Below are 16,737 nucleotides of genomic sequence, written 5' to 3' on the forward strand. Positions count from 1 at the left end.
AGTTAAGCAACCTTATGAACAAGTGCCACCGGTTAATGATGGATATGCAAGTGCAAGTTTCCCATATTTTTAGGGAAAATATTTAGAGAAGGGAATGCTTGTGCGGATAGATTGGCGAATTTTGGTGTGAATTATAGATTGGACTATTGGTGGGAGTCCCCTCCTTCCTTCTTGTTGCATGACTTTCATAGAAATTTGATGCTTCTTCCTAACTATAGGTTTAGGGATTTGTAATGGTTTCTTTCTTCTTAATATATTTTCAGGTGTGTTGGCACCTTTGTTTTAAGTCCCCTCCTTCCTTCTTGTTGCATGACTTTCATAGAAATTTGATGCTTCTTCCTAACTATAGGTTTAGGGATTTGTAATGGTTACTTTCTTCTTAATATATTTTCAGGTGTGTTGACACCTTTGTTTTAAAAAAAAGGACAAACAAGGATGATTGAACAAGGAGAGATTCCACAGAATAATTTGGAAGTTGTCATACTTGAGTTTTTGTGCTCTAATCAAGTTGGCATGCCCCATATATATAGAGGGAGAAAACCAGTGTTTCAAAGATGATGTTAGGGATGTCACGTTTATTAGAGAGTAGTTTGTTTTCCTTTCATTTTATTTTTACACGAAAAAGGAAAAGGGAAAAAAAGGTAAAGCAAATATAAATGTATATTGCACTCAATTGTTATGTATAAACCATTAAATTAAAATCTTTACAAAAATGTGCCAGCAAGATAGAGAGGGGTTAACATTTTGATTTGGTGATGGATTTTATCCTTTAAAGTTACCACTTAGTCCAAAACTTTAATGAATTTTTTAGCATATTTAATGAATTAATACACGGGTAAGGTGCTTTAGATATGTTTTATATTGTACGTATTCTTTCATAAAATAATAAGTAAAGTAAAAGAACATTTTTCTAGTGGAATAAACTAAACTTTTTTATAAAGCTGGGATGATTTAGTAATAGCACAATTGTTGAAAATAGTATATGACTGGTTATTTAAATGAATACTTTATAATGCATAATTTAAGATTGAAATATGTATGTACAATCCGTGTAAATATTTATACACAATTAATACATCATTCCCTATTCATTTTTATTATTTATTTGAAGAGTCAATGATGATAAAAAAATGAATGTTGAATGATAAACTAACAGTGTATAAAACTTTTACATTATCAGTATATACATATCTACTTCTTAGATAATTCTCATAATAGAAGTAACCAAGCTAAATGAGAAGGAAGTAAAGTCATCTAAACTTCAGCTATAAAATATAATAATAATAAAGATATTGGTTTACATAGACTTCCAATATATCTTTATTTCATATTCATAAGATTCTTATTTGTACAATTATTTATTTATCCACTGAAATATACTTTCAAGTTATTTTTATTCCATAATAATGAGATTCTTATTTATACAATTATTTATTTATCCACGACAGGTGTTTATTTGTCTTGGTACTTCTTCATCTCTGGCTTCAGAGCTTCATACACTTCATGCATTAGTTTTTGGTCCTTCAATTGAGTCACGTATATGTCTATATCAGCTGAAGATCATTTGGTTCGAAGATAAAATAAATAATTATCATGATATTAGTAAGGAAGAGCAAAATAAAATGGAATTTATAAAGAAATAGTGTAATGTTGGAGAAAGATATATAAAGAGAATGATAGAAAAACACCTTCCACATATTGATAGTTTGAATTCATGGTATAATATGTTTGAGCCAAAGAACTTCCTTCAGCATCATAGTGAGATTCCATACCCCGGTGATATCCAAGTTGTGGAGTGTTATCAGAGAGACTTACCTGCAAAAGAAAGAGTTAGATTTTTGAAGTTTAAAAGTTGGAGAATAATACTAGAGTAAATTCTCGAATAATAGTTAGTTCAGTTGGTAAAATTGTGAGACAGAAGGCATATCCATGTAAAACATTTTAACTATATATAATATAATAATGAATTAAGATCATGGAATTACATTGAGAGACTTCTCAAGATGTTCAAGATGTTGCACCTGTTCCTCCTTCTTGCGACGATAAGTCTCTGAATACTGCCTGTTAGCAGCACGTCTAGAAGCCAAAATTGAAAATGAGGGAAAGTTAATTACAGTAAAAATATTGTAGATCCGATTAAATACTTTGTCCTAAAAAAATGTATATGTGTGCTGAGAGATATAAATGTGTGAAATTGCGGACCACATCACCTTATATAGCTGTAATATTGAGACTATCTTTAGCATTGGAGAGGGGAGTACTTGTTTTTCCTTTTGAATTTAATGATAAATTTTTTATTTCATTGTATATAAAAGGTTTAAAATGTGATAACATATTATTTTGCCCCTTGTTTTTGTACTAATTATCTCTCCAGGACTGATATTGATCCATACTCTACGATTATGGTGACTTTGTAGTCACATCACGGATAATTGTAATTTGACACAAAATCACATTTATATGGTTGAATGAGAATGTAAAGACATTTTGGTCTGTTTTAAATTCAAAAACATATTTCAACAAAAAAATTTGTATTCCAATATCTGTAATCCACAATGTGGTGTCCGCAATTGTAGTAGACGAAATCACAATGCAATAGCAACTATAATTTATAACATGTATTGATATGATCAAATTCAATAATTATTTTATTTACTCTACTTCTTCTCTGATTTTAAAGCTTTCTTAATTACATCCATTCTTTACTCATTCTTTGCAACCATATAACAATGCACTGCATCAAAATCTTACCCTAGTTTCTATATGTATTGATTCATATAAGTATGGCTTTTAATATATCGTGAAATTTATAAACAAATTCATATTTCTTTTGGGTAGCATTTATTTATCATATAATGATTCTTTATATAACGAAGATTTGAAAACTTCTTATGAACACATTGTGTGGATAGTAATCCTAAATTGTAATAGCTTATGTCACACTTTTTCAAATTATTTGTTTTATTACAATATCACATGTGTGAGATTAGGAGCTAGTAAACACAACACACCTTCTCTGTACAGGATCATTGGCTACATCACCCATGAAAGGGTTTGAAACTCCACCCTCACCAATAGGGATGACATTATTGTTGCTTCCATTGATTTCATTGATGTTACTTGGTCCAGGTGGAATTTGTTGCCATCCACCACCATTCCAACCATAGCTTGAACCAAAATCATCCATACCTCTCACAAAGCCAAGTAATCTTCAAAAAAATAAGTCAAATATGAATAATTGTATCTGAGGTCTGTTTGCAAGTTAATTTTTAGAAGGGAAAGAAAGGGAAGGGAAGACTTGAGAGTTATCTCATAAATATATTTTATGACTCTCAAGTCTTATCTTGTCCAAAAATAAACTCGCAAATAAACACTAAAAGATTGGAGTAATATTCTTATACTCAAAATATCGAGAAATTATTGCATGGTCCCAGACCAATTGTCCTAACCACATTATGTGAGGATGTAGTTAGGACCATTTGTCACAGACCACCTCTCTATATCTCATTCGGAAGGGTTTTGTAAGGTATATACTTACAGTACCAACACAAAGAAAGGACAAACAAGGATGACTGGACAAGGAGAGATTCCACAGAATAATTTGCAAGTTGTCATAAAATATACTTGAGTTTTTGTGCTCTAATCAAGTTGGCATGCCCCATATATATAGAGGGAGAAAACCAGTGTTTCAAAGATGATGTTAGGGATGTCACGTTTATTAGAGAGTGGTTTGTTTTCCTTTCATTTTCTTTTTACACGAAAAAGGAAAAGAGAAAAAAAAAGGTAATGCAAATATAAATGTATATTGCACTCTATTGTTATGTATAAACCATTAAATTAAAATCTTTACAAAAATTAGCCAGCAAGATAGAGAGGGAATAACATTTTGATTTGGTGATGGATTTTATACTTTAAAGTTACCACTTAGTCCAAAACTTTAATGAATTTTTAAGCATATTAAATGAATTAATACACGGGTAAGGTGCTTTAGATATTTTTTATATTGTACGTATTCTTTCATAAAATAAAAAACAAAGTAAAAGAACATTTTTCCAGTGGAATAAAGTAAATTTTTTTTATAAAGCTGGGATGATTTAGTAATAGCACAATTGTTGAAAATGGTATATGAATGATTATTTAAATGAATACTTTATAATGCATAATTTAAGATTGAAATATTTATGTACAGTCCGTGTAAATATTTATACACAATTAATACATCATTCACTATTCATTTGTATGATTTATTTGAAGAGTCAATGATGATGAAAAATGAATGGTGAATGATATACTAACAGTGTATAAAACTTTTAGATTATCAGTATATACATATTTTTTATAATTTGATCCAAACCTTCTATTTTTACTACATTTTCCATACACCATATTTTACATATTATATTTCTTTCTATCTTTTTATACATTTGGTATCATATTATCAATTACTTATATTCTTTTTTTTTACTACATTTTCCATACACCATATTTTACACGTTATATTTCTTTCTACTTTTTTATACATTTGGCATCATATAAGCAATTACTTCTATTCTTTCAATCTATGCACACTAGAGTGTGTCCTATATTATTTTATTTTTTGTATTTAAAATGACCAAATGATCTGAATGGTGTTTGGGACTTTATAATATATAATACATTCAAATACTACCGCTTAAGTTTTGGTTGAGTAAATAAAAAGTTTGAAAACAAAAGGATATTGATTTTGAAGGTGATAATATTAAAAAGCTACATCCATTACTGGTGGAGCAATAAAATAAAATAATGGTCGGATTAAGATGTTCAATTTGATATTGAAAACTAGATTAATTGTCTTCATAGAGAGATTGTCATGCATAAAGGATCAAAGTATATAATGGAAGATGTTCAACCAAAAGATATTATTCAAGGAGCAAAGACAAGAATGGTGGAATGAAGTTGTTGATTTATTTGATCTTGCACAACCAGATTAATTGTTTTAGAAGAGAGGATTCGAAACTTCAAACAGTCAAATCATTCGAGTTTGGCTTTTGCATGTATTGAGTTAACATCCCTTTTACTGCTTTTAATATAATTTGTTTAGGAAAAGAAAATTAACTCAAAAGCGTGACATAAGCTATTACAATTTAGGATTACTATCCACACAATATGTTCATAAGAATTTTTCAAATCTTAGGAATATGAAGAATCGTTATATGATAAAGAAATGCTGCCCAAAAGAAATATGAATTTGTTTATAAATTTCACGATATATTAAAAATCATACTTATATGAATCAATACATATAGACACTAGAGTAAGATTTTGATGCAGTGCATTGTTATATGGTTGCAAAGAATAAGTAAAGAATGGATGTAATTAAGAAAGCTTTAAAATCATAGAAGAAAGAGAGTAAATAAAATAATTATTGAATTTGATCATATCAATACATGTTATAAATTATAGTTGCTATTGCATTGTGATTTCGTCTACTGCAATTGCGGACACCACGATGTGGATTACAGATATTGGAATACAAAAAATTTTGTTGAAAAATGTTTTTGAATTTAAAACAGACCAAAATGTCATTACATTCTCATTCAGCCATATAAATGTGATTTTGTGTCAAATTACAATTATCCGTGATGTGACTACAAAGTCACCATAATCGTAGATATGTTATCACATTTTAAACAATCTCTTTCCTTCCTTATCCTCCAAAAATAAACTCGCAAGCAAACACTAAAAGATTAGAGTAATATTCTTATACTCAAAATATCGAGAAATTATTGCATGGTCCTAGACCAATTGTCCTAACCACAGTATGCGAGGATGTAGTTAGGACCATTTGTCACAGACCAACACCCTCTATCTCATTCGGAAGGGTTTTGTATGGGATATACTTACAGTACCAACACAAAGAAAGGACAAACAAGGATGATTGAACAAGGAGAGATTCCACAGAATAATTTGGAAGTTGTCCTAAAATATACGTGAGTTTTTGTGCTCTAATCAAGTTGGCATGCCTGATATACTTGAGTAAATTTGAAATAATTTAAGGTCTACAAAATCAATTATATATATATATATATATATATATATATATATATATATAATTGAGAGATTTGTTTACACCCAAATTAAGTTACACTACTTATATTCAATCTCGTTCATTGATTTCCTAAATCCAATGACCAAATAGATGAGTGAAATAAGTGATGAGAGAAAAAAAAATTTATCACTTTTAAGTTTTACTCATTTGGTCCGTTGGATTTAAGAAAATCAATGAATAAAATTGAATGTAATCAATATAACTTAATTTGGGTCTAAACACTCTCTATGTTTATATTATATATATATATATGTGCGCTAGTGGCCCCCATATTATATAATGAAGTCGTTATATTCTTACATTTGATCCAATTAGATCAATAGGAAGGGTTACAAGAGCCACTAAATATGAGTATATGCCTTTAAAAAATTTGTCTACGTAGAAAATACACTTCTACGTTTCTAGAAATATGAATTAGTTGAATAAAGAAGTCTATTTATTTATTCTAAAGAGCATTTAATGCTTTTTTTAATCCATATTATAAACCTACAGATATTTTAGTGTTAATTATGTGGGTAGAGAAGTCACACATTAGTAAAATTGGATTAACTAAAATGTATATAAATGATAAGATACAAAAGATATATTATTTTAAGGTTTTAGATATAATATGACACCTCTGAGTTTTATTACATATTACCTATATCTTTTTCGTACACTAATTATTACATATTACCTACATACATAATTCACTCTTAATTTATGTATATCATTACACTAATTATTCATGCATGAGGAATAATTGTGATATTTTAGGTAAAAAATATTATGAGTTTAATTAAGTTAAAGAAAATATGGTATATTGTGGAGACAAATCCAAATAATATGAGTCAATGTATATTTATTATTTTTGGTTCGTTACAAATTGTATCAATATTTCTAAGGTGTTTAAATCACTTTTATTCTATATTATAACGAACCAAAAATAATAAAGAATTATTGACTCTTATATTTAGACTTGTCTCCACAAAATATCATATTTTATTTAATTTAATTACATTTATCACTAATTTTTTACTAAGAAATTACACTTATATCTTGTGTAGAAGTAATTAGTTTAATATATATATATATATAATTAGGAGTAATTTATATAGATATAAAAATGAAGTAAAAATTTATTTAATTTCATTAAAATTTTATATATCTTGATTCTCCCCGGTAGGTTCTCCCATTCCTTGCCAATAGTATTTAGTTTTATAATAACCTATCTTCAATATATATCTCTTATTTGAGATTTTTTTAGATCCACTTTTCACCCGTTATTCAGGGTGCCACGTTCCAGAAAGGAAAGATTTATGAAAAATGGAAATAGAAAACTATCATCCCGTTTTTACGGCCACATGGAACGCATGGGTCTATATAAAGTTTTTCATTTAATAGTTTATTTAAAATAACTTATATGATATCTATTCTCCTGTCAGTCAATCTCTATTCCTATTTTTTATATTTTATATGTATAATTTTGATTTATATTATAGATATCTTATATGACATTTCATCTGAGAGAATCGTATTAAGAAATAATCATAATATATTAGTATAAAAGTATAGATTGTATGGAAGAAATACATATACATAGCATTAAGCCTTTAAACCTTTGAGATAGCTATGTGTTGTGGACTTGTAGTAAGATGTGAGTACAAAATAATAACCAAACACAACTTAACATGAATAGATAAATTAGGTAGATATTTTATATAGTATAAGCCATTAACCTTATTAATGTCTATGTTGTGGCAAGATGTAAATATAGAATATTAACTAAATACAACTAAATATAGTAATTCTTATTTCCTACTTTTCTCCCTCCTACCTCTCCTCTTCGGGCACAAAATTGTGGTAAAAATAAAGAGTAAAAGAGATGATGACAACAAAGCTTTCTATATAACGTGTCACTAACAAGAAAGACATTAAAATACAAGAAAGACATTTTTTAGGATAAATGTAATCTTAATATGGATACGACAAAATGACCAATAATGTATAACATTAAAATAAATTAAAGTTTATAGTAAAAAACATCGTTCTTAACTGAATCTAACTCGAAACACATACTCATTTATATTACATCTATTTGTCTTGTATTGCTACTTGTTTCCCTTTTAATTGTGATTTCAACCATTGATGACGAAAGCGAACCAACCATTGATGATGAAAGAAAGAGTGGATCAGAATCTTGATCCTAATGAGATGCTTCAATGATGAATACACACTATAATAATGTTGTGTGTGTGAGAGGGGTAAGAAATAGAGTATGAATGAAATAGAGATAATTGGTAATATGGTACATGCACCAATAAACTGAACCATATTCTTGTGTTGAATCTTCCTCATCATATAGACTTCATATGCAAACTCTTTCAACGTATCTGTACTTATGCATTCAGACTTGAGAACTTTGATAGCCACATCTTAGCTTTCTGCTCCATAGGCAATAAAACATACCATGCACAAAGATAAAGTTGAGATAGCATTCTTGAAAGCATTGTAAAATTTTCTCCAATGTATAGCACATGACCCCTATCTAAGTTTCAATTCCTGCTATTTTTCTTTGCTGACCAGGTGCATCATTATATATCTCTAGTGTTGTGTAAAGTAACTTGAGTGCATGTTCAAGTTCATTCATTACTCATAGATAGTTGAAACATTTGTAAAACCACTAGCAATCTCCTCATATGGGACTTCAGGCATTGGATTCTCATAGATTCTAAATGCACTCTTGCAATATAATTTTGATTACTTTATCTTCCGCATCCTTTATACAAGTAAGACAGACGTACAAAGATAGATCCAAGAGCTGGATGATTATCTTCTTTGTTGTGACTTAGTAAGATTGAGAAGAGAAAAATGGACCCCCTTCCTTTTGGCTTCAAAGCCGATGCACAAGAGAAGGAAATGAAGGAGATGATTTTTGCTTTGAGTTTGTGAGATGGGTGGAATGAAATGAGGGGAGCTTCAGCCCCTATGGGTTATTTATAGATGATGAGGGCTGGAGTTAGTGGATTAGGATATTTTTAATTATGATCATCATACAACCAACTCATGGATTAGGTGGCTTGATAAGAACTTTTTTTTTTGTGAAAGTGCAAATGCACTCAAATTATATTAAAGAAGCACCACAAACAAAGAGTTACATGTTTTTGAACCTATAGTTTGGAAGATCCAACAAGTTTCTATAAAATTCATAGTGAATGAAAGAAGGCATGACATTCCACCAAGTGAAAGTCTTTGAATTGACACCAAACTTAGCAAGCTTATTCGCACAAGCGTTGCCTTCTCTATAAATGTGGGAGACATGAAAATTCACGTTGGATAAAGTTGTTCTGCATTTGCACCACTGAGCAGCAAGCTTCCAAGGCACCTCTTTCCCCCCTTAAACATATCCACGACTAGAGAGGAGTCACATTCTAACCATAACGAATTCCATCCTTTCTGGTTAGCAAACTCTACTGCCATCAAAGCTGCTCTAAATTCGGCATAAAGAGCATCCTTTATGTCCAAGTATTCTGCATAGCAACCCATGAAAGCACCATTATGATTTCTGAAAATTCCAGCCCCACCAGCCTCACCTGGAGAACCGAAAGCTGCACCATCAGTATTTGCTTTGATCCATCTTATAGGAGGACTCTGCCAATTGACTTCCACCATCTTAGGACCCTGTCTCATATTCAGCTGAATGTTCAGACTACGCATGATTGAGAGCTCCCCTATGGTTTAATTGGAGAAAGCTGAAACTAGCTTTCCAGACAAGGCAATGTCCACCTTAATGTTGGATATGATTCTGCTAGTGATTATGTTGCTGTCCTCAAACCTGGTTTTATTTCTAGCATACCATATGCCACTTATTGCCAGAATGACTGAGTTGGAGAACGTTTCCTGAAGCTGAGGACTCCAACCATGGTTGTATGAGTCAAGGAGCTCTTGAACAGAGTTATTGTTGATTGTGCAAGAGAATATTGTGCCAATCCAATTCCAAATCTGAGCAGCCAGAGGGCAAGAAAGAAAAATATGATTAGACAACTCATAGGTTGACTTGCATATGCTACACCAAGAAACTATGTGACAACCTCTTCTCTGCAGATTGTCATCAGTAGGCAATCTTTTGTGGATCCATCTCCAAACAATGAAGGATTTAGTAGGAGGAATAGCCTTAGACCAAATGAGTTTGAACCATTTTTGCTTCATGCCAGTTGGGTTGCAATGAAGATAGGCTTGCTTGGAGGTGAGGATGCCATCACCAGAATGCTGCAAAACTATTCTATCAATAGAGTTTGATCTGCAAGTTTTTGTAATCTGCTTGGCTATTACAGGGTGCAAAATTTTAATTGACTTAGGAATTACCCATAAGTTATCCTCAATGAAGTCAGAGACCTTGGCATGAAGGCTTGAGTGCCACTCTTCAGGGATTTGCAGAGAATGAATTAGGAGAGTACCTAACCAATTGTCCTTCCAATAATTAGTATTTTTACCATCCCCTATAAGACATAAAGAGTTGCTTTGCATCATTGCCCAGTTCTGTTTAATACCATGCCAGATTGAAGATTTAAAGTATCTTGTTGCTTGGTTGAAATGAGATCCAAATCTCTCCCTATAGAATTAGGCCCAGTCTTGACTAGAGGAAAGCATCAACCAAGACAATCTGAGAAGGCTAGCTTTATTCATCATTTTCACAGATCTTAGACCCAGACCTCCCTCAGCAGTTGTTGTGCAGATTTTCAACCAGTTAACAGTGCATAATTTCATGACCTCACAATCACCAGCCCAGATAAAATTCCTTATTTTCCTATCCAAATCCTTAATGAGTTGGGCAGGCCAAGCATAAAAATGGAAGGAATAAGCTAACATACCATGTATCACAGATTTGACAAGCTCAACTCTGCCCATTATAGTAAGGCAAGAACCTTTCCACTTAGCAAGTTTTTGCACCATTCTATCAGCTATAGGTTGCATGTGGATTCTCCTCGGTTTCCCCTTAAACACAGGAATACCAAGATAAGTGAAAGGCAAAAGGCCACGAGAGTAACCCAAATAAGAGGATAACAAAGCCACTTTCCTAGGAGACTTGTTAGAAGTGCAGAACTTGCATTTGGAAGCATTGATGTGTTGACCTGAACAATCAGCATAGTTAGATATAAGATTATTAAGGCACATAAATTATCTCTTGATGCCTTTGCAAAAAATGAGAACGTCATCAGCATATAACACATGACTAGTAGTTTGCAACCTTCTGGGACCAGAAATAGGAGTAATTTTTCCCTCAACCACAAGATTAGCCAACCTTCTACTAAACACCTCTTCAGCAATGCAAAACAACAAAGGGGATAATAAATGATCACCTTGTCTCTCCCCCCTCTTACAACTGAAAAAACCAACCTTCTGCCCATTGATACTAATAGAAAGCCTAGCAGATTGCAAGATCACCTCAATCCAGTTGATGAATTGATTGTTGAAACCAAAAGCCTTTAAAGTTTTGAAGAGAAAATCCCAATCAAGAGTGTCAAAAGCTTTCTTGATATCCAACTTCACAATCAAATTACCACCAAAAGTTTTGTAATCCAAAAGGTTTGTTGCTTCTGATGCAAGACAAACACAGTCCATTATGTGTCTATCCTTTAAGAATCTTCTTTGCTGAGGAGAGATGATTTTAACAGCAATATTTGAAAGTCTATCAGCAATTTTGGATATCACATGGCATGGTAATTTTTGTTGATAAGAACTAAACACATGGCATGGTAATTTTTGTTATTTTTGTTGAATGCGGTTTGGGCACTTGGTATAATGCATGGATGTGTTTTATTGTGCTCTAAGACATCTTAATACAATCTTAAATAATGTCTAGGTGAGGAAAGACGATAGTTCAAGCACTCAAAGAACTGATAGAAAAGATTACAGGTACTTCCGGGCAATCTAGTTCAAATGTACATTAAAACTAACACTTTCCTTAGCAACTCTTTAACTAAGTTATTTATCATAGTAAACACTAAGATAATAACTTCCTATTCTCAAAACTTAATATTAAAAACCTATTCTAAAAATCTAATAGGTCAGGTGGTCACTTAGAATAATTCTATCACAATTCTAAGATTATACATTAACCCAAAAACGATTAAACTTCAAAACTTGGACAGCTTTGAGTATTAAACTAAACTAACTTATTTTTCTCATTCTAAACCCAATTCTAATCTTAATTTTATATTAAGAAGTAATATATATTTATCTACATAAAGAAACTCTCTAATTAATACTTCTTAACAAAACTCTACACATAACTACTTGTTATCCAAGTAAGTTAGTTCTTATTCTAATAACTCTTATTTTCAAGGCAACTATTAAATATATATCATTCTATTATCAATAAAACATAATCACATACATAAGCACACACGCGCGCGCACACACACACACACACACACACACACACACATATATATATATATATATATAGTCATATGTCTATCTAAGCAAGGTTCTGAAAGGAGGGATGTTACATATTACAAATGTTTAGATTCATAATGAAGTAGAAACAGTAAGATTCCACTCTCGTGTTGCAAAACATGCAGATGATAGTAAACAATATTGGCAATAAATCAAACCTGATAACTAAAACATATAAGATAAGTCCAAAGAACGGAAATGAGCTATCCATTTTGCTGACCACATCTGACGTCTCACCTCATCAACTAATATGCAATCCATCAATTACAATTACAATGTCCATGGCTTCAATGCTCATGTTATGGATACTAAAGAAATAACCATTATTAAGATAATATAATTTTTTTGGCTTGAACGATAATATTATATATCATACCTTTTATACTATTTTAAAAGAATAAACTTACTCTCAAATCCAATTTTCATTTCTTAGAAGAAGACATGAGGAACCATAATATTTTAGTATATCTTAAATAAGATAAGATTTCAACTTACCATATAGTAGAAACCAAAGATCGAAGCAAAAAACCTAACATGTTGTGAGGTTTGATTTATTACTAGATGCTTTAATATCACTATAGAAATTTCTTGTTACCACCAAATAATTTCATAAAATGGTTATCTTATCACATTTTCTTTTCATCTGCCTATCATTAGTGTTTGAAATTAGAGTGACCTTCGATAGTGAGTGATAGAGCGAAGGTTCGAAGACATGTTGTGGTGGTTTTACAGAAGATAGAGATGGGATTGAGATGATGTTTATGATTCAGAGAATGTTTTTTTTCTAATTGGAGAATGAGAATAGATGGTGTGATGAATGATTTTTCAATTATAGAATTAGGTAGTGGGGCGGGTAACTGTAGAGATAAGAGGGGGATTTGGATGTGGAGAATATGAGGAGAAAATGGATGAGAAAGAGAATACAAATTGAATGTGGGAGGAGAAGTTTTAAATGTGGGAGTAACAATTTTGAATAGAGGAGTTTATCTGGCTAAATTGGAAGTAGAAAATTACCCCACAATAGCTTAAAAAGGTTTCGACTTTATATAATGGTATAGATAATAGATCAATATTATGTAATATTAACATAAATATAAAATTTGATTATGACTCATGTCATAATAAGGTAAACATATCAATACAAAATTTAATTGACTATGATTTTTGTATAACTAAGAGTATCCCTTCACCCTATGGATAAGGATCTAATGCCTTTTGGTGCGTAGCTACCCCTCCTAACAAGTGTCGTTCTCAAGAATCGAACATTTAACTTTTTGGCATATATGAAGGAATGCAGTAAGGCCTTACACTTCTAGACCAATGCTTTGTTAATAAAGTATACTACAACTAGTCTACAAGATTGTTACAAAAATCATTGAGAGTAGAATTTAGTCAATTCCTCGGCACATTATTTCCCCTTCGTGCATTATGGTACATGAAGGGTGCTAACCAACAAATAGGTATATAAAACTACCTTGGTGTCGCAAATAAGTAGAAAATATTTTTATCATATGCACAGGAAATTGCTAAAACCATAGTCTTTAAACTATTATTATTCTCATCTCAATAATTTGGGTTGTTTGTAGTGTGACACAAACACTTCAAATGTACTTTTTATAATGACAAATGTAGCTGAGGTTGACGTCACTCTTTGCTCACACCCTGATTCTTTGTTGCATACCACTCAGAGCAGTCAATCTATATAAACACCTCAATATGACTAACTGCTAATGTCTTAGTCAAATAGTTGTTGGATATTTCTGATGATTAGTGAAATACCAATCTTAGGATCTTGAATATCATGATTTTCACACATAATATAAAATAAGGATATAAAGTCATACCCGAATCCATGTTCTCATATCTACTCATTTGATATACCTTTTGAAAGAGAATTTTGGTATGAAGGTCTTCCTCAACCAAATCCTAAATTCCTTTTGGGACCTTCGTTTTCTCTCTAATGAGGAGAAGTGAAAACTATTTGTGATTTGGTGTCTTGGGGACCATAACCATTCTTTATGTGTTAACTTATAGGGTACCCATTATCCCCTATAGGTCAACTGTTTGAGTATCCACTCATTAAGCCCATATTTGTTATCAGTTTTAGAAGTTCTATGGGTTATCGGAAATTAATATGATGTTCACCTTAATTAGAAATTATGAATTTCTAACAATATCTCACTTGGGCTTTATATTTTTTCTCAAACAATTATATCAATATTCTTTAGGCGCACATATGTATGCTATTTATATTTAGACTTCTCATTAATACAATCTGGTCCATCTCATATATCAACTATGGAACCATCGTGATCTTCATCATATTCAAACATGACTCGGCCATGATGATCATCATACCAATATACTGAATGACATAGATCAAATATGGATGAGTGACATGGAAATTTCATGCAATGTGATCTTAAACATGTCTATTTCCAAACGGTCCTTCTTTATTCTTTAGTGAGATCAATCCAAAGTCCTTAATTGCAACACAATAGTTACAATAAACAAGTTCAAAATAGAACAATAAACCATCAACTTTATTATGCATAAAACTATATATGACATCCAAAGTAAATCATAAAACATATAGACTACCACTGAACTAAGGTATCCTAAGGAGAAATACTCATATGAGCAATATGCTCATGAAAGACTTTAGGTACCAAATCCTTAGTCAGTGGATCAACTGGCATAAATTTTGTCCCTATATGTTGTATATAAATTTGTCTATTTTGAACACTTTCTTTAACAACTAGAAACTCGATATCAATAAAATTTGACTTTGTAGAAATCCTATTGTTTTTTGAGTAAAGAACTATGGACTTACTATCACAATAAATTCTCAGTGATCTTCTAGTACCATCAACCACACGTAAACCACTAACAAAATTTCCGCAACCATATGCAATGGTCTGATGTTTCAAAACAAACCATGAAATTCACAACCATGATTGAAGGAGCTATGAGCGTCTGTTTAGCATACTTCCAAGAGATAGCACCTTCAACCAAGATAAACACATATCTAGAGGTAGAGTGTCTATTGTCTAGACACCCAAAAAATTAGAGTCAGAGTACCCAATGATCTCTAAATTCTCAGATATCCGATAAATTAACATCTATTCATGTGTTCTCTTTAAGCAACGCATAACATGTTTGATTGCATTCCAGTATGCATTACATAATTGCTCAAATACCTTTTTAAAACTCCCACAACAAATGCTATGTCGGGATTATACGCTTTGTACAAACTTGAGCATACATTAGACTTCCTACTACAGATGCATACGAAATCTTTTGCATCTTGTATCTTTCAAGGTCATTTTTGGGACATTGTTCGAGAATAAACTTGTCGCCCTTAGCTATTGGGGTATCCCCTAGTTTACTGTCTTTCATACCAAATCTATCTAGGAATTTATTTATATAGCTTTTTTGTGAAAACCTTAGGATACCTTGAGAGCGCTCTCTTAGTATCTGAATACCTAATACAAAAAAAGCTTCAACAAGATCTTTCATTTTAAAATTCTTTATTAGAAATCTCTTGGTCTCATGAAATAGTCATATATCACTACTAGTAAGGAGTATATCATCGACATATAATACCAAGGATATAAATTTACTCCCACTGAACTTATGGTACACGCAATCATCAACTTTATTTCCCTCAAAGCCATACGAGGTAATAGCTTGATGAAATTTGTGATTCCATTAACGAGAAGCTTGTTTAAGGCTATAGATGGATTTCTTTAATTTGTATACCATAGACTTTGAGCCAATTGACACAATGTTTTCTGGTTGCGCCATATAGATCGTTTCTTTAATGTCACCATTTAGAAACGCAGTCTTAACATCCATCTGATGTACCTCTAAATCAAAATGAGCTACTAGTGCCAATATAATCAATGCCTTCTTTCTGAGTGAAGCATTTAGAAACTAGACGAGCTTTATATCTGTCAATATTACCCTTCGAATCCCTCTTGGTTTTAAATATCCATTTACAATCAATAGGTTTCGCACCTTCAAGTAATTCGACAAGATCCTAAACGTCATTATCATGCGTGGACTTCATCTCATCCTTCATGGCATCGATCCACTTTTGAGAGATAGAACTTTTCATGGCTTGATAGAAGTTCAATGGATCATCTTTTGTTAACCCGATGTCATCCTCATGTTCTTCAAGAAATACAATATAATCACTAGGAATTGCA

General features: G+C 31.5%; 1 protein-coding gene across 2 annotated transcripts; it reads right to left on the reverse strand.

Annotated features, from left to right (window-relative positions):
- LOC109353051 lies at positions 1,378–5,989 on the reverse strand. 2 transcript variants are annotated; one of them, XM_019595237.1, is made up of 5 exons: positions 3,539–3,676; positions 3,012–3,209; positions 1,986–2,076; positions 1,689–1,815; positions 1,378–1,553 (listed from the first exon to the last, which is right to left on the reverse strand). In XM_019595237.1, exons 1-5 carry the CDS (start codon positions 3,613–3,615, stop codon positions 1,453–1,455), a joined length of 594 nt encoding a protein of 197 aa, XP_019450782.1. In that variant the 5' UTR covers positions 3,616–3,676; the 3' UTR covers positions 1,378–1,452. The 2 variants fall into 2 exon arrangements, with proteins under 2 accessions (XP_019450782.1, XP_019450783.1); XM_019595238.1 differs by lacking the exon at positions 3,539–3,676 and adding an exon at positions 5,884–5,989 and having other exon boundaries at positions 1,380–1,553.

The sequence above is a fragment of the Lupinus angustifolius genome, chromosome LG07 (genome assembly GCF_001865875.1).
Source record: "Lupinus angustifolius cultivar Tanjil chromosome LG07, LupAngTanjil_v1.0, whole genome shotgun sequence".
Classification (NCBI taxonomy): Eukaryota; Viridiplantae; Streptophyta; class Magnoliopsida; order Fabales; family Fabaceae; genus Lupinus; species Lupinus angustifolius.